General features: G+C 41.1%; 1 protein-coding gene and 1 non-coding gene across 2 annotated transcripts; one reads left to right on the top strand and one right to left on the bottom strand.

Moving 5' to 3' along the window:
• Positions 1-464: 464 nt before the first annotated feature.
• On the bottom strand, positions 465-1,868 carry LOC135437835 (transmembrane protease serine 9). Its single transcript, XM_064695911.1, has 2 exons — positions 1,155-1,868; positions 465-791 (listed from the first exon to the last, which is right to left on the bottom strand). Exons 1-2 carry the CDS (start codon positions 1,866-1,868, stop codon positions 465-467), a joined length of 1,041 nt encoding a protein of 346 aa, XP_064551981.1.
• Positions 1,869-18,809: 16,941 nt separating this feature from the next.
• On the top strand, positions 18,810-18,881 carry TRNAG-UCC (transfer RNA glycine (anticodon UCC)). The gene has a single exon. It is a non-coding gene; the product is annotated as a tRNA-Gly (tRNA).
• The last annotated feature ends 1,189 nt before the right edge of the window (positions 18,882-20,070 follow it).

Raw genomic sequence — 20,070 nt, forward strand, 5'->3', positions numbered from 1 at the left:
ATATGCACCAAATTGGGATTTATTTCTATGAGAATGAGGGAGACAACTATGGCCACGTCCTGGACCAGGTCCTGCGGCACGTCCCTGGCCCCGTTATCCAAGCAAAGTTGTAGATGGTTATGGTAATGGGTTGGGAATGCAGCTAGAAAGGGAAAGGTAGCTAACCCACTTTCAAATTGCTTTTTTTTTGCCAATGGATGCGGTTACGGCTACGGCTACGTTTACGGATACGGATACGGTTATGGATATCTTATGTGTGAGTGTGACTGCGAGTGCTCTCCGCTGGGAGATGAATGGCACACAAAGTGAGCCAAAGTAGTTTATGCAAAATTTACTAATACATATTTTCAAATGCAACGCCAAAAGTTTGGCCTGCCCCTGGGACTGGCCGTTGTTGTAGCCAAAGTTTGACAGATGAGCTGCAGCCTTGGCCGGAACGTGGCTGCAAAGTGCAATTAGTTGGTCTAGTAGTCTTCCTCGGGGTACTCCATGCAGGCGCAGGCCGAAGGGGTGTTGGCTTCAATCCAGCGCAGATATTGATTCACCCGTGTATAAACTCCGGGCGAGTCGGGTCGGGCACAGCCAGCGCCCCAGGAGACAATGCCAACCAGCTGATACTGTCCCGGCTGCTCGTCGAGGAGCACATGAAGCGGTCCGCCGCTGTCCCCGCTGCAGGCATCCTTGGAGCCTTCGCCCAAGTATCCGGCACAGAGCATATTGTCGGTGATCATGGCAGGACTATAGCTGGAGCTGCGGCATTCGGATTGGCTAAGAATGAGCACATCGACTTCCTGTTGAGTGTGCAAGAAGATCAGTTTAACCAACCGGACTAGGAAGGGGTGTGGAATTGGTGCATAAAATTATGATTTCGAAAAATAGAAGTGCAAGAGAGAAAACTATAAAAGAAGGGTGTCACCTATAGAGAAAAAACTTGAAGCGAGGCTTTCCCTGCAACAATGTGAAGGAGAGCGCAACAGAGACAGAGAAATTACAACAAAAAGGAGATGAGAATGATATAGATAAAGATATATTCAATCGAATTGAGTTAAGGCGCTGCAGGTAAAAAGATGTAGATAAAAAATACAAGAAATATTAGAGCAGGAAAATATTAAGCTTGGGCTTAGTTAGAGTGAAAATTAAATCATACGAATCACCTGCAAGACTTGCGCTGCAAATCCTCCCTCTCGCAGTGCACCCCAGCCCGTAACCTTGCCCAGCTCCCCCTCGAAGCTGGAACTGTACACTGGCAAGCAAACGGGTCGCATGGGCGCCTCAAAGCTCACCGGCTGATCAAGTCTTATCAGGGCAATGTCGTTTTCGAGACTCCGAGGATTATACAGCTCGTGCACTTTCACACGCACGGCGCGCCGTTGCAGCACCAGGGCATCGCTATCACTGCGATTGTGCTCCAGTAACCTCACGGTGATCAGTTCGGGCGGCACACCCTCCACACAATGGCCAGCTGTTAGCACGTACAAATCGTTGATCAGTGAGCCGGCACAGTTGAAATGTCCAAGCAACAGCAACACAGCCATCCAGGGATACTGATGACGGCGCGTCTCCTGGCCGCCAACGATCTTACGCTCCGTGTTGATCAATCCGCAGCGGCAGCTGCTGCATTCCCGCTCGATTGGAAGGCTCGATGATGGCTCTGTTGTGGATCCCTGCACGTGGCTGGCTGTAGTGGCTATGGTAGCTGGAGTGGTCTCTGGTGTGACTGGAGGAGCTGGCAACAATATCATGGCAAGCCACTGAAGAAAGCTGCCTGGTCCTACTTTGACATGGACCGCAGGCTGCAAGGCTGCCTCATTCGCAGAGCAGAAGCGCAGAATTCCCAATGCCACAAAGCAGATGAGCTGTAATCTCATCTTGTTGACCACAAAATAGTTACTGCAACAGCAAACAGCTGCTGGAGCTTGGCCAGACTCAGCTGGCCAACTAGAGACTAGAGACCTGACCCACATATAAATCCTGTTTCGTTTCTGTTTCCGCTGCTAATCACGAGGCCAATTCTATGATTCATTTCCTTGCACACCTGACCAGTTTTCTTTTTCATTAACGTGTCGTTCCAGGCTAACAGACCGCCAACTTTTCAGTTTGCCAACAATTTTCCACGCTGCTGCGCAAATGTATTCATGAAATGTTTGCACGATAAAGTGTAAATGTTTTGCTTGCCTCCGGCTAACGACCACTTTTCACATAAGCATGAGGTGGAAAATATTCGTTATCCACCTGCTTTGGGTGGCCTCTCTCAGCCAAGTTAAATGTTTATAATTTGCAAAGGTAAATTAGAAATTTTGATTGCATTCGGTTGACGACATCGATTTTGCAGCTGTGTATGCCTAATTTTGCGTTAAAGGCTTAAAATTGCATTACTACAATTAATAATGTAATAATTAATATTTTAATTATCTATATAAGAATGTTAGATGTGGATGATACTGATTTTGGCTGAATTTTCCTTCGACGACCAAACTGAACTCCCCCACTAAGGAAGTTGTAAAATGATTTGTTTTAATATTCAACTCGTAAGTTTTTAAAAACCTATGAAAAGCTCTTCGCACAGTTAGTTACCAATGAAAAGCTCAAAATTTAAATGTAGCAATTTATTATCAAACGCATCGGTTAAATTGAAGACATAATGGGAGGGCAAAATGTGCAATAATTATAATTCTGTTGTCAGCCAAAAAATGGAACGTGTTTGTACTAGGGAACTCTGAACTCAGAGCTAGGGACTTAAAATGTTGACTTAACCAAAACACACACAGACCAATTCTTGACGAAAAATTTAGGTTAAAATTATAAAAATGTATATGCTCAATATTTAAGGTTGCATTTTTGAAAATTAGCGACGAATATTCCGTAAATTTTCAAAACCTGCCTGATTTTTCTTCCGAACACAATATTGAAAATTTATACAAGCCTCCCATTTAAGCCTTGTCCATTCAAAAAGATAGAAATCTAGATATTTTGTAAATCATTTTCTTTTGGTGTCACCATATTATGCAAATGGAACGCTTAATAAACTCCAGACTGCTCTCGGCCTGTGCCCAGCCCCCGCTGGCAGTTCCCACTTGCCATTTAGGCCTTTGTAAGCTGGCACAATAATCTCTAATAGGCTTAGCATGAAATATTGACGCTTAGTGAACGCTTAGTGTTGCCAAATAGAGCTCTGAAAATGTTGTTAGGTTTTTTTTTTCTTTTTGGGAGTCTGGCTGTCGTAATGAGACGCTAGCCTGTAAATTAGTGAAAGCAGTTTATTAATAATTTTCTATCTAAGCCTCTTATTCGATTGCAGAGCCGGAATGTTGGGCTGTGCCACGTTGGAGAAGTTATGTGGTAGTTAGTTTTGGGGGCTGTAGACTAATTGAATTTGAAGACCAAGCCGAATGATCCATGAATCCAGTAAGCGGTTGATGAAACCCATTGAACCTTGACGTGGCCTCAATTGGATTGACACGCCCACAGCGCATCGCTGTTACGCTTGAACACCAAAACTGGAACTCAAAACTTCCCGGAAGGTTTTATAGACCATGAGCTGCTACATTTTTATTTTCATTTAATTAACTATATGGCGAGTGAGTGGCCGCGAGTGAGGGTACAAGAATGCAACATAGTAGCACCTAAATTGTCCAATTATATATAAAATTCAAGCGGCTGCTGATGATGACGACGACGACGACGACGACGAGCTCATTGCGTAGGTTGCCCCACAGGTAGCCCCTGATTGCCGGTAGCTGGCGGAGACTCGAAGCTGCATGTTTCTGTCGCCGACGATGTCACTTTTGATATTTTTCTCTTAATTGATATTTATGGAAATGGATGTTGTCCGTAAGTGGAGCAGCCATCTGTGAGATTTACATGCGACTGTGGCTTGGTGGCTCGGCCAGCTCGTTAAGGTCTAAATGAGCTGTCTTGGCAGCAGCACGTCCAGAGTCACAAATCCTGAAAATGCCTCTGCACTGCGGTCAGCCAACAGAAACTTGAACAACTTAAGAACAAAACACAGTGCAAAACACAGAACTGCAAAAGTAATCCTAATCTCAGCTGCCACAGTGACCACCATAATGTTTGCACTTGACTAAGAAATATTGCTTAATTGCAGAAACGCAATAAACTTGCCAAGGGCTAAAAGTTTTAGAATCAGGTTTTGTGGTTTCATCTAGAGATGCCGCGCGCGGGTTCACAGAGTATCATTAAAACATCAATTCAAGTGGATGGCACTATAGAAGCAATATCGATTGGCAAAAACTTTTATAATGTGAAAAGTAGATAATGTAATATGTCAATTTATATTGGTGTTTGCTTTTAACAGGAAGGTTTTTTAATTTTATATTATATAGTATCTAAAGTAGCTCATCCGACTTGCAAATATATAGTAATAAGATTCTTATATATATTATATTGTTTATTTCGCCAAAACTTCATTTTAAACAAAATAAAGCTCTAAGTTTCGCATGATGTTAAAAAATTTAAAAATATTCTCGAACACACAAATAATATAAAAAGTTATAAAAAATCACGAATGCGTAGGATAACGATTTAAACATGTTCTCGAAAAAAAAACAAGAGTGTTTGTTGCTTGTGTGTTGTTGGAGTGTGCGGTGCCTTTTGCCTCTCCCAATTGCATACTTGGGTTGTTAAACATGCGCTGAGGCTGCCTGTTGGCTTCCTTATCTTGACAGCATCGGGCTTTAAAATACAAGTATAAATACTATGGGCTACAAATGTACAAACATTCCGACAGAACCCTCCCTCCCCCCTCGCAACAACCCACCATCCCACCGCCAAACACACAAACACAAATGTCAGATTGCGGGGGGAAAAACGCACAATTGCAAAAGCGGCAACAACTTTTAATTAAAAGCAACATTTTCACAGGCCGCGGCTACAAGCTTATTAACAGTTACTTTTCGCAGCGTAAATCTCTGACTGTAGTCGGTATATGTGCGTGTGTGTGTGTGTGTGTGTGTGTCTGCCATTTAGCCTCAGCAAAAGCTGTCAATTGATAAACAAGTCAACTGTCACTTAGGCTCGCATTGATAGCTCCTTATCGAGCCGAATGCAGCGAATCGAACGGCCAACGCTAATCAGGCAGAGTGTCCCCCAGGCCTGAGGTGTCCAACTCGGACTTGGTCCCGGAGTCCTGCCTTGCCACATGCTGCCACTTGCCTCTGCTGCTGCTGCTGCTGCGGCTGCGCTGGCGGCGATGGAGATAAGTCGGCGACACATGTCACAAGTTGTATTTATTCTTTATACTCTGTTTTTCCACTTTATTCGTTTTCGATTTTCGTTTTCCTCAAGTTGTATTATTTTTAATCAAAAGTGGAAATTAAACGCGGCTAATGAAGATTTTAATTGCGTGCCGCAAGCCGCACTGCGCCAGCATGTGGGCAGCTGCTGCGACTAAGCGAATACTATTTTCGACCACATGTTCGACTTGGGAGCTACATGAACAGCGTTTGTCGCTGCTGCTCGGCACACACGCAATCCACGCAGTCGCAGCCCAGGCTCAAAGCAACTTTTACTTTGAATACCCTCTCTCTGGACTAGTTGCTAGCTGCTGATAAAGTAAGCTGCTTAGGTTTTCAGGTATTCGCCTGCCCGATTGCCTACATTTTGCATGCACGCGTTTATGACATTTTCAAAGGCCTAAATCATGTAACTGTGCTGTGGGCTTATTGCGTTTATTTAAACGGATTAGTTGGCAACAAATATTTGACAGATTTTTCGCGAATTTGAAAGTACGATTTGCACATTAATTGACAGACATAACCGAAAAGTGCTTATGTCGAAATAGAAGTAGAACACATATCTGATTACCCGGTTCAAGAAGCAAGAGGAAGTCGCATGACATAATTTCAAATATAAACAAAAAAACAAAATCACTATTGCGAGAATTTGCTTAAGTCTAGTTGATGACCAATAGAAAGTTGAATATTTAAATATATTATTTAAAATGTTCGCATGCAGTTCAGAGTTTTTTTTTAGATGTTTTGCAACACAAAGCTTCTGAAGCTAAATTTTTTTGCAATTCATTTTTATTTTTGGACAAAATAAGACAATATACCATGAATATTGTAAAGTAATTAAGAATTTATGCAGAGTATCTCCATTCCCAAAAGCCACCAACAGAAAGGATATTCGTTCTCTGAATCGCAATCAAAGAATTTGCTCATAATGTTGGCATGACTGGAATGGCAATCAGTATAACCGCCATAGTAGGTATATAAGCTATTTCTCAAGATCAGACAAAATACAAGAAGTATTCAAGTAAGCATTTGTCTATTGCTTCTTCATGTATTTTTGGCTAAGAGACACAGTTTTATGAAAGGCATCTTTTTACGGGAAGAAATGAGGGAACGGAAATTGAGAAAAACAAATCGTATAATTTGCACTTTATCGTAGCGATACATTAATGTGAATTTAGCCGGCCATTAGGAAAACAGGCTTTTAAACACTCTTGAAAGAGGTCAGTGCAGTCCTCCCCTTTGCCACTTTTACCATGGAAACTCACGTCCAGAACTAACGTAAAGTGTAAAAAATGTCACGCTTCATTTGTGTAACCCGTTCAAATGGACACCTGGCCAAAGACGAGTGAAAAGAACTGTCAAGCGATTGAAAAACAAAGGAAAAGGAAATTGACAGAAAACAAAATACGAAAAAAATGAAACAACATGGCACACAAATTCCACGATAGACACTGAAACAAATAGAATCGGACAGATCGATTAGGCATACAAATGTGCAATTAGAAGTGGAAGCGGAATGTAAAATGTGGAATGTGACACAGTCCTGACACAGCCATACAAATGAGAGATAGAAGCCGACGTTCGAGTGCTACCCTTTGCTCAATAAACCGTTACAAATGCCATCAGGAAAGTGAGAGGCACTGAGAGGAAGAGAGATAGATGACGGAACAGGAAGCGTTGCAGAGAGCTAACGAGCCGTACAAACGACACTTTACTTCCCGCCAGCGATACTTCTCGGGGAACACAAATATAGATAAATTGAAATAGCGAGCTTTTCGAATGGAGAACTTTGCGCTTTTCCACTCTTTAATTGAATCAAATTTTCAGTAATTTCGTAATTTATCTGCCGCTTGTTTGGCCACTGTCCACAACAAATTTCAATAATTACGAGCAGTTTTTAATTACACTGTCCGTGTGAATTCGTGTGAGTGTGTGTGTTTTGTGGTGTGGGGGCTTTTGGCTATTTTACAGTGGATATTTAATTATTATTTATGATTGTTTAGCGTTTTTCTGAAATTGATTTATGTGGTATTCTCGTGCAACGACGGTCAGTTTATTAATTTGTTAAGCTTGCGGCAGTTTTGTGTGATACGTCAACCCCCGACCCGATGCCGGTGCCCATGCCACCCGATCGGGCCAAGAAATGTGGGCCTGTCATGTCGTGGGCCCATTACAATTACGTATTAATTAATAACAATTTTTCGGGGTGTTAATGCGTGTTTAATAAAAGTTGTAATTACAATTTTGATTGCCCATACAAATGATATGTTGGCTGTTTATTGAGGGCCAAAGTGTAAGACGATCAGACGAAGTTATTGATAATTTTAAATAAAACACAAGAGCGAAACTGATTTAATGTGTACGAGTACAAATATATCTGCCATTCAGTCTAAAGTATTCGATTTATTTGGAAATCATCACTCACGCTACTCTCCAAGCGAAAACATAAATTCTCAGCCGCATTTCCGGCTTTCGCCAGTCTTCCAGCCATGCCCGCCTGCCTGCCCGTACACCTCTAAGCGTTCCAGTCTCTTGAGGACAATGCAAACAACCAACCGAATGAGCAACGCCTGCGTGAAAAATGCAAATCAATTCAATTAAAACAACAAGAGCAACATGCAGCCAGAAACAACTACAACAGCAACAACTGCTCGATGCAATGCCAAGACGCATGCCTCAATGCCATAGCCGCAAGGTACAACAAGCAACAGAAACAACAACTACAATGTGATGCATGTTGTAAAAAGCAGCGCAACAAAAGCAAGCGCACCATAAAGATCCCGCGTAGAGCCGTGCTTCCCGACAACAGCTAAGCAAAAGAAACAACAACAACGACAACAGCAACAACAACAACAATGGAGCAACACACATGCCACAAAAGTGTTGCAGTTACAAGAATTTTAATCAAGCGTTTAACACTAAACGCGCCACAGCCTCGAAACGCCGCAACGTCCACGGCTGCGCAGACGCATAAACAATTTTCCAATTGTTGTTGTTGTTGTTGCTGTTGTTGTTGCTGCTGACGTTGTTGAGCCTTTATTGGGGCTTTGTGTTGTTGCTGTTGTGTTGCATAAATTAACTTGCCGCTTGTCTAGCCTGCAACTGCGTCTGCGTGCCACGATCCTAGTCCCTGGGTTGTTTTGCCGGTTTTCCTTTTGGTTTGGACAAATTTAAATTTGCATGACAGTCGCACATTGATCATGGTATGCTGCCCAACTGTATGTCGGGGCTGTCTGGCTGCCTCAGACTCCCAGGATATCCAACTGTGCCAAGTTGCAGCGCATTTTCAATTAACCAAAACATGCCAGCCACTCGTATGACATTTCGAATGTTGCATTTGAATGCCGAATGCTGAATATCGGCCAGCTGACAGTCCACTTAAGGCGCCGCCATAAAATCCGCCCAAAAGCCCAATAAAAACCATTCAATAAATCACAACAAATTAACATAAATCTTGGCAGTCTGTCGTCGCGACTGTTTTTTGGGGTAGTGGAAGCCGCCGATGTTGCTGCTGCATCTGTTGATGATGATGTCGATCGTAAATCCTGAAATTTTGACAAATGTACAAAAGCCTCCTTAAAATGGGCAGTAAAAAATTAAAAAACCAAAAAATAAAAATAATAAAAATTGTACTGAAAGTAAAACACACACGCAACACAGCAGCAGGCCACAAAATTCTTTATTGCATAGTCAAAAAATAAATAAATAGCAACAAAGTGGATAATATTTGAATCAAACGCACCGAAGTGGGAATGCCCTTCATTCAATATTGTATGTAGCCGTAAATCTGTTTTAAAGCATTTCAAAATATTTGATATATAAGAAAACATTATTGTAACACATACAGTTTTTATTAAAGTAAATAGTTCCATAACAAATTTGTTGATATATGTCGAGCAGATCCCAGGTCGTGGGTCAACCGTAAGCCCAGCCACCGAACATTCTTGTAAGTCTTTCAGTCCAACATTTATAAAAGATCAAAAAACATTAACGATATTTAGCAATATTTCTTACAATATAATTCCAAATGACGCTTTAAATATTAGATAGCAAGAGCTTAAAGCAGATAATAAATTTATATAGTATGATGCCAAAGCTTGGTGAGAATTGCTTAGAATTCTCATCAGAATGCGCACCATCAACTCAGCTGATTGACAAACCCAATGGCTAAGTCAAGGCTTGTTTGTAGAGTATCTTAAGAGAGGCAACACAACATCTAACAAAACAGATGCAGCTCTACACATGACACAAATGGCGCACAGAATGTATCTTTTAGAAGGCGAAATGAGTGCCATAAATGTGAACAGAGACACTCAGACAACGGCCCAGACCCAGACCCTGTGCGGGGAGTAGCTGCGGCAATGGCGAGCAGCCGACGGTGGGAGTTGGAGTTCGCGTGGAGGGAAGTAGAGGAATGGGACGCGTGTATGCCCCAAAGGGCCCCGCATAACGCACATGTCTGCAAAGTGTTAATGTGAATTTATGATGCATTACGCGGCGCTGGCATTGGATGTGAAGATGCTGCTGGGCCGAGCCGCTGCCGGCTGCCGACTGCCTGGAGGAGCCGCTCGCTGTCGTCGAGACTCTTAGATTTTTCTAGCCGCATAATGAAAAACAGATTTGGAAAGTTTTTATGATTGTATATGAAGTGAAATGTGTAGTTTCTGTGGCGAATCCCCTTTGGGGAGTGAATGCGAAAAATAGCGCCAGATTACGCAAGACTCGTGTTGTAGAATAGCTATGAACTAAGTGGAAACAAAGAAGAAAGGCTCTCGGCTTACCAGTAAATAAAAGAGGGGCTTAAGTCTGGAACAGAATTGTGTGTTCATTAAATAGTTCCCCTGAGCAACTTGTAATTAATGCACGCATCAATACTTTTCAAAGTGAAGGGTCCGCGTTGTATATAAATACCCATTAATATATGTTTAATGTTATCAAAATATACACTAGATGTTAACGATATATAATGATATTGATAATGCTTTTAATATATAATTATATATGATTTAAATACAATAAAATATAGAACAAGTAAGAGGTTCTAGTCGGGAGCTTTCGACTAGGGGATACCCTGAACCCTCTTCTTCCGACAGGCGATAGGTATAAAATGAAAAATACTTGATATATATATACTATTCTAAAAGCTACATGTCAAGTTTGGTGACTCTAGCTCATATTATTTGCCGAAATGGTTAAAAAAACAATATTGCGATATCGATTTTTATCGATTACTTGGAAACGGGACAAGTTATCGAATATCGGAAGCAAACTTGATCTGCGCGGGCATTGGGAGGACTTACAGTTAAAATTTCAAGTCTCTAGCTCTTATAGGTTCTGAGATCCTTGCGTTCATACATACAGACGGACGGAAGGACGGACAGACAGACGGACATGGCTAGATCGACTCGGCTATTGATGCTGATCAAGAATATATATACTTTATAGGGCCGGAGATGCTTCCTTCTGCTTGTTACATACATTTGCACAAATACATAATACCCCTTTTACCCATTTTCAATGGGCTCAGGGTATAAAAACAGTCAATTCAATCAAAATTGAAAAAACAATATAAAAAAGATGCAATAAAAGGGGAAGAATATATTTTTAATTTAATAAAAAAAAATAATAAATATCATACCTTCAGATACTTGACTAACTAGGAGCAAAGTTATATTAACCATGTTATTTATGAGCAATGAAAATCAGTTGAATGAAATGTTAATAAATATATATATAATAAAATATTGAATTCAATGCAAATAAATATGAAAATAGCAAATGCTGAATCAACGGAGCTGCATTTATAAAATCAAATGCGTATTGGTTATTATTCCCATAGCTTGACAATCGATCACATTTCAATTGTGGCTACCCACAAGAGCCAAAAGGCGTGCACACTAATTACAACACCCTGGACCACCCACAACAAAACACTCAACAGCTGCCACGCCCCCATCCCGGTGCCCGGTTGACACCTCCATTTGACTTGTCACGCCCATTGCTTAATTGAAACCGCGTGCGGAACTCGGATTTCCAAATATGGCTCAACACTTGCGCGACCAAATAGAAGTATTTATGGATGCTATTAGAAGTAACAAAAGGCGCAGCCCCTTCTGGCCTCGCAGAGGCTGCTGCTGTTTTGCGGGCGACTCTTGCCGCCATTTGTGGCAGCCACACTCAGTGCTGCATTGCGTGGCACACATTACAAGTAAATTAAATTATGGCCACGCCGACGCCTCAACCAATGCGACTAATAAACTTTCAATTAATGCAGCCCAAAAATACACAAGAACTGGGCAAGCGGGAGCTGCAGCTGCGAGGGGGATAAACTAAAATTGAAGGCGTTTCTGTGTGCAACACCCATAAAAGTGTGGCGAGGTGTGGCAGGCGGCAGTCGGCATAAGGCTGGCTGCATTATGGAATCGCTTCGGGAGATGCGCACAAATAAAAACAATTTGCTCCAGTTCACAATGAGATAAGAAGTCGAAAGGTATCTCCTGTAGGGGGCGTCGCTGGTGTTGACAGCTCCGCTGGGTGGGCGCATAATTTATGCAGTTCCAGTTTCCAGTTGCGAGTTGCAAGTTGCCAGTTCGGAGTTTTCCCTTTATTTGTTTGTTGCACACGCAATGGGCATGACGAATTTCTAGGCGCTGCTTTGAAGTCAACGACAACTTTTTTCTGAGCCAAAACTTAAACACCATTCCGCCCCGATTGCCGCTCATCTTGTCCACGGAGTTGCTTTCTGCTGCTTTCTGTAGCTCGTAAATAAAATCGTAAATTGTCATTTTGTTTTATTGTTTAACCGACAGTTTTTATTGAGCTCGTTTTGTCGGCATTCGGTTTTAGTGCCCAACATCCCAGCTCCTTATGCTCCCCTTTGCCTGCCTTTGGGCCTGCTCTTAACTCATTCGGCGAATGCAAAAGTTGTCGGCGTTGTTGTGGCCACGACATGTCCGTTAATGAGCCATAAAGGTGTGCCACGAACACCTTGATACATGTCAGAATTTCAAAATGCTCACTTGTGGGAAATTTAGTTTATTTTTTCGAAATCTTTACGGTGAAACAACTTTTTTGTATACACTCAATTTCTTTTTATGTAGGTTAGCTTTATAAATATATATCGATAGGCATTTAATTTTTTTTTTTTAAGAAATTTTGTCGATAATTAATTCAAATTTTTCGTCAAATGCGCACTAGTAGAAACTGTGAGGGTTTTTTTCCTAAATCGCAAAACGGAATTATTTTGTACATATCAGACCTCTTCATATCTGATTTAGAAACCCAATATATTTAATAAAAGAAAGCCTTGCATAAAATAAATTATAATAATGGTTTACCTTTCTTACAGATCTGCTAGACCCATAATACAATGCTTGCACAGAAACAATCCCCTATTAATTCATCCTAAGATTAACTTCACCCCATCCATCAATGAAAATCTATAAATATGTGAAATTTATTAATTTTTTAACACATCGTTGATATATTCAAATACTCAAAAATAATAAAAAAAAATAGGATCTGCTGGCTCAAATATATCGAATGTTGTCTTGTAAACTTCCCATTAGTTCGTTCATGCACCTTAAAGCACTCACTATGCCATTTTTTTGTATTGTCTGTTTTAATTATAACGCCAGCAACTTAATGTCAGCCTTTATCAGCTCTCAGTCGACTGGTCTTTGCACTTAGAGCAGATCGTACACACACTCGTATGAATATCCATGTGATATGGCATATATCAAAAAGTGCTAATGCGACCGGTACAAATTGTGCTGGCTGCTCCTTTAAAAGACCATAAAAATGAACCACGCGAACTAATCACGCAATAAATGAACGCTCATCAATTCATAGACAGTTCAGTTTTGTCGGTCGGACTTTCTGTCAGTCAGTCGCTCGGCTGGTCGGTCGGGTGGTCGGGGAATGGTGGTCAACGTTTCGCGCTGACTAAACCGAAGCAGCCCCAAATGAGCAACAGCAAAAGCAATAAAATTTATGTTAAGTAGCGCGGCCATAAATAGCCAACAGCCAAATAGGATGGGATGCTTTAGAATGGGATGGGCTGCTGTGATATGGAGAACGATGACAACAGCGCAGACGGAACGTCCAGCCGGTACGGGCCTGGCCTGGCCTGGCCTTGACAAAGGCAAAAACGTGAATCGTGGAATGATAAATGTCAAAGCAAATGACATAAATAATCGAATCGAGCGCAAAGCAGTCGAGCATAAAAGCGATGCCAGGGGAAGCACGAGTGCTGCCTACTTCTATATATATGGCTATCATCATCAGCAGGGGCATCATCATCATCAGCAGGGGCATCATCATCATCAGCATTGGCTAGACCAGTGCCGGAGCCATAAAAAATCCTTTAACCAACGCCAAGTGTGGTCCATGGGCACGAGAACAAGCACGAGCCGAGCGTTGAGCAGCCGACTTCAATTATTGATAGATTATTTACTGTCAGCCACGCAATGACATTGCCCATTGCCCATTGCCCATTGCCCATTGCCCAATGCCCATTGTGCCTGGCAGTTCCAGGAAACGCAGTCATCGCCATCCTTCTCATCATCTTCGCAGTCTTTGAGCTTGCCCTGTACGCGACTTACATTAATCATCAACTGAAGTACTCTCTCTTCCTCTTGAAGCGGTGAGATCCCGGTCTCAACGCAGTGTGTAATTTGTAATTCTTTTTGCGCATATTCCATTATGAACATCTTCCATATATCACAAGCTCTTCTCTGTAATACATCATGCTTGAATAGGTGTAGCATTTTTATTGCAAAATCCTTTCCAACTACATAAACTTCAAGTATTTAAAATGTTTGTACAATAAATGTATTTATTTTTCAATATTTAAAATATTTAAAAAAATTATTATCATTGTCAGACCATTCTAATGAGACCTTGGATTTTGACTTGTTTGAGGTCAAAAACATAAAGCAAGCAAATATCTTTAAAAGTTAGTCAATTTTCTAACGATTTTATATAATATATAATAAAATTGTCAAACTGGGAATAATCGATTTCAGTATCTATTTAATTAGTCGATCCATTCGTATTTATGAACATAATCATTATACAGATTAAGTTTTTTCGATATGCAATTCTGCGCAAGCATTTAAGCAATAGAAAAAAATATATTTAATTGCTAATGCCTGAATATTTTAATATGAAAATACTATAAATAAAGCGCTGACAATTGCCAGGTAGCTCAGTTCAGGGACCACAACAAGTGTGTGGCCCGTAATGAAGGGCCACCTATGCAGAGTGTATTCCATATGCTCCACATGCTCTCGTATTTAATTGAAAATTATTTACCAGCTATTTGGCCGGGGGCCATCATACACAGGCTGTGAGTGATAAAGAGAGAGAGAGAGAGAGAGGGGAGACAGCAAATAGTAGGTAGATGCGAGTTGATCCGTCATGCTGGCTCACGCCTGGCAGGCAGACAGGTGAGTGGACTCCTAACCAGTTAACAGCAGTGATTCATGAGCATGCAAAACGCTGAGGAGTAAACAACGCTACAGACCAGAAGACCAGGCCAGCCCAGGCCAGACCAGACCAGACAAAACAAAAACGAAGGGCATGCCAAAATCAGGTCAGAACACGCATGTCAATCAGTCAAATGCAGTTTTGGTATCGAGCACTCATTTCCTGGAAATTATTGATGAATGAGCTTTGGGTACTGGCTGGAACAATAGCCAAAAAAAAAAAAAAAAAAAGCGAAGACTCAATCTCCATGCTGGCTACATTGATGACTTCATGTGCAGAGCTTGCCAAACAGAACTAATGGTTTGTCTGACGGTAGGCAATTTCGAAAGTTGCCAAGTCAGGGCCAACAATTAAGATGGCCGGTGAGCATGGGGCGAATATTTGAGCTGAGGCTGCGATGGCTTTCATTAACCCGACCCACCCCCTGCCGTCAAATGCAAATGATACACATGCAGCAAGCTCGCAATTCGCCCAGTCACAAATCGATGCGTAATTAATTGCCCAGGCAAGTTTCGAATCCCGCATGCCGCATGCAATTAAAAATGCATATGCCATGCCGCAAGTTCAATGTCTGCTGCCTCGGACTTAGACAACTTGCTTTCAGCAGCAACTGCTTCATGCGCCGCATGTGGCATTCTGGCCAAATGTTTGCCAAAGCTTCCTTCTGACTTGGCCAACATCTTTCGCATGACTCTGCTGGGACTTGTTTTGATCGCTGCCTGTTTGCTGGCTGTGTGGGCTAAGCAAACGCGTCGTGGGCCGAGCTGCGGCCGGGCGGGGCAAGGCCGAGGCAGAGCTGGGCAGGCCAGAAGCTGCAAGGGAGGAAGGTCTTAAAAATATATGGTCCGTTGATTACCGCTTGCTGTGATTTTTGATTATGCAGTTTCCGTTCATTTCGTTTTCTTTTTTGCATATGTAATTTTTTCGCCGGCCTGGCACGCATTTCAAGGACTTTGTTGCACAGTTGAATCGTCTTCGATTTAAGACGTGAAGCAAGCCGTTGATAAGCTCTCAGCTGGGTAATAAATGTACGCTTTGTTTTATTTAAGATTATTGAGTACTTTTATTTCTTAAGGTATCTTCTTTAATAAACTTGCTGATTCAGTACATATATTAATATCATGTTCTTATTATTTTTTAATATAAGTATAATACAAATTTTCGAATTCCTAATCAATATTTGAGACGCCACTATTTACAGATACATTGTATGCATTGACTTCCTATCGTTTTTTTGTTTATTCATCTAACTTGAACAACAGCTTCTGCTTTCACATAAAAGAGAGAGACCATTTACCGCCTATCCTCTAATCATTTTCATGATCTTCAAGCTATACAGTCCCGTCTCCTGCCTGTCCAGAAAAGTACATGAAACTCAACGATTATTAATCCAAACACTTCAATATTGAATAATCTTTCCCATACGAAACGATAGCAGTACCTTAGATCATTCCTACTTGTAATTGATAGCATTTAGCAATTCTGGCAAAAGTCGTAATCCGTTCATCATAATGTCAAACCATTCCCCTCGCCATGACAAGAGACACAACTCCTGCCAGCTTCCATTTTAAGCCCAATAAAACAGAGCCTAGGGCATAATTCAGAGGCGGCTTTGTTAAACGATTAAGTTCAAATAATAGACTCAATTAAGCAAAGTAGACAACTCAATGGGCTTGAAAGTCATGCTCACGGACAGTAAAAAATAAAAAGAAGAAAAATACGCGTAGATAAATTACACAAAGCATTTTTAAGCAACAAGTTTCTATACCCTCGAATTTCAATAGTAAAAAAACAAAATAGAATGAGAAGAAAAAAAACAAAGAATTGAAAAGGAATAATACAAATCCAACCGCAAACTGTGCAATGACATCATTTGGCATCAGTGTCAACTTTTTCGACTGACCCAAAAAGGTCGCAGGCCATAGAGCGAGGGATTGAATAAGAAAAAACAAAAAATCAACAACAGACTAAAAGCTTTACCAAGCCAATCAATTATGAGACACAGCGAAATGGCCAAAAGGTAGCTCCGAGTCCATTGTAAAAAACTGAACAAGTTCAAATAAAAAACAACCAATTCGGCTGTTTCTCGTGTTTTATTTCTGTTTCTGTTTGTACTTCTATTTTGATATATTGCCGCAATTTGTTAGGCCAGCGAATGCTTTCGATACGGGAAATTACCTACACGCTGTGCGGAGATCGAACAAATTAATTAAATGCCTACATGGAGTCAGCGATTCATCCAGCCCGAGTAGCCCTACCAAGCCTAAAGAAGATCGACTGCGGAGCCAGCCTAAACACGATTTGATTGCTTCGGTAACTTCTACTGCTCGTTTTAACGGCTCATTTGCGAAGGGCGGCAGCTGCTGCTGTGGTAGTATAATAAATAGTTCGTGGACCGCATGTGGCTTAAGGGCCTACTTGTTGGGGAGGGTGTCTGAAATGAGATACACTCATATGAGACCATGAAAAGCCTTTTTTTGGCATCATTTAAATATTTTTCTTTGGTGGACGAGTAGAATATTTTAAATAGGAACAATTATTTCACTATTTTAACAAATATAATTATTATATATTTTAAATAAAAAATATTATATTGTACTGGATAAGAGGCTTAGTTTTCGGGCGCACATCGACGGCCTTCTTAAGCAGTGCCGCTATAAGATGGCCAAGGCCAACTGGCTACTAAACTCCAACAGCCCATTGCCACTTCGCTGCAAACGGGCAGTTTACAACGTCGTGGTGGCACCAACTTGGAGATACGGTATTCAGGTTTGGGGCATTGCATCTCGGACAAATCGAAGACGGATTCAGACACTCCAAAACTTGGCCTTGCGCCGAATTACGGGTGCTGACTGGTACGTCAGAAATTCTACCTTGCACAGAGACCTCAAAATGGAGATCATAGACAGCCAAGTCGGAGCATTCGCCAACCGGAACAGCGAACGCTTGCAGCGACACTGCAGCCGGGTAGCAAGAGACCTCGCTGGGAGATGTGTAGTCAGGAGGCTCAAGAGAAGATCGTTCAAGGACCTCCTCCAACCACGACATAGGAGACGCCCCAGAGTCCCCCGACTACCTACGTGACGATGCAGCCTTACTCAAAAAGCCGCCTTTGACGTTTGTCCATGATAAAGCCTGAGGACCCAACCAGGCTTGGCGTAATATCACCTAAGCCAACTGTGTTGTAATAAAAATGTATGCTGTTTTTGATTCAATACAATAAACAAACAAAAAAAATAAAAAAAAAAAAAAAGTTATTATAAAATAGTATTTTTTCAACCTTCTTTTAATCAGAATGATTTTTTTGTCGTATTTGTTTATTTTGTGAATCCTTCAAATTCGAAGGAATGTCTCGTAAACACAATGTTTTAAGTAAATCAAGTTAAACTTATTATTTCGACATCTCTCTCCTATTTTCTTCAAATTCAATATAGATTCTAAGTCAGAATTCTTGCACCTTTTATTTCAGATTATAAGGCTTCCTTAGATTAGGTATACTCCACTTTTTGTGTACTCTCCCTCGGCCATCCACAAGTTAAAAAAATTTCATAATTATGTTTAAGTATTAGAAACACGCTCATAAATGTCATTTATGTACCATCCGATCGTATTAAGACAAACATACTAATACATATGTATTTAATAAAGATGCATGTTATGGCTAGAAAATAGAGCAAGTCTTTTGTTTTTGTCAATATTTGAAATGTCAAGTGTAGTCAGACAATCGGTTCAAGGCAACCAGCCAAATATATTCAAAACTTTTCGCCTTTACTTCTTTATTTACAATATTTGTTTTTGTAAATGTAGTAATCAGAATTTAAGTATTAAAGACTAATCAACATTACCAAAGGCCCAGGTTATATGGAAATAAAGTCTGATTAGCGACTCAAAACATTTCGTAGCCTCAGCTGCGCTAAAAGCTGACCTAGTTTGATAAGAGTCAAACGTAAGAAATTCGTTCTGCATTCTGAAGCGAGACTGTTGGCATTATTATGTTTAGAACGGCTTGATAAGATTAAAGTGACGCCAGTGGCTCTTATTGAGACATTTTTGATCGTTTATCAAGTGGCGTCGGTGGTGTAATGGTCAGCATAGTTGCCTTCCAAGCAGTTGATCCGGGTTCGATTCCCGGCCGACGCACAAGTAAATATTTTATTTAATTTTTTTCTAAGGAAATATAATTAGTAATTTACATGGCTTAAGTGGCCTTAATCATCTGCAGATGAATTCATTTTTGGCAGCTGTGCTTTCAAATTGCTTTGTAATTAATTTAGTGCCGCACAAATTACTTAATTTAACATAGCCAGAAACAGAGGTTGCAACATCTGCTGCTAACTGATGCAAAATACTCGCATATTAAAAGCATTCAATTAAATTTCAATTACTAAGCATTTGACCATAGCTATGCAGTCTGCGATGAGTAAAGTTCATATATATCTAATTATTGGGCTTTGGAATTTAAAACGACATTTTTGCATGTCATCAAATATTTGCATTTGAAATTAAATTATGCTGGCCATGCGCTTGCCGAGTAAATATTTAAGCCAATAATATTGTTGGGCATTTTAGATGAAGTTGAACGCCAAGGTCGATGACTCCGTCGATGACTCCACGGGAGAGACACAATTTGAGAGTCGACGGCTGACTAATTAGTATGCCGTTTGCATATGGCAAACGCTTTGTTTGCACTAATTTCCTTCGTCCGGTCATATAGATGGGACGTCTGTTTAAGATTTGGTCAACAAGCTGGCCAAGTGACCCGCGAAAAATGTTAATACAGGCAGCCTAGTAATAGCAAACCGTTTGCATATGCCTGCTCCTAGAAACTGCTCAAACGTTTACGAATATGCCACAAAGAAGAATGGACAAAGAAGGTTTCTCTGACGAACCAAACGAAATGAGAGGCTGCCTAGGCAAACTCTCTGCTTGTGGTCGCGAACGGATTCAAGACTAAACCAACATTTTCGTCAGGCTGTGCTCCTTCTGACTGGTTGTGGCTCCTGCTGCGCTCATTTGCTATTCATTTCGTTTCTGCCATGTCTTGACTTATGCGTATTACTGCAAATATCAATTAATGCACAAAACGTGCGTGAAATATTTAAGATTTTTTCACGCACAGCAGCGCGAGAGTCGCCAGCTCTGCGGTTGGAGTCCAACTGGACACGCACTGACCTTGGATTACGCTCATATTGAAAATATCCATGCAAAAAGATAAGAACTTCCAGACAGCCAACATAATTGATTTGCTGGCGATTTATGCGCCTGCCTTGCAGGTCCTTGGGGTCAAGTCACGCACACACAGATACACACACATACATACGCTATCTCG

Source organism: Drosophila montana, unplaced genomic scaffold, assembly GCF_035044405.1.
Source record: "Drosophila montana isolate Dmon_TW-CO22-7 unplaced genomic scaffold, ASM3504440v1 contig_3833_1, whole genome shotgun sequence".
In the NCBI taxonomy this organism is placed as follows: Eukaryota; Metazoa; Arthropoda; class Insecta; order Diptera; family Drosophilidae; genus Drosophila; species Drosophila montana.

Coding starts and splice junctions, on each gene's coding strand:
- LOC135437835 (XM_064695911.1), bottom strand. CDS start 1,868: ATGAGATTACAGCTCATCTGCTTTGTGGCATTGGGAATTCTGCGCTTC. Junction 792..1,154: donor TTGCAGCGCAAGTCTTGCAG/GTGATTCGTATG, acceptor CACACTCAACAG/GAAGTCGATGTGCTCATTCT.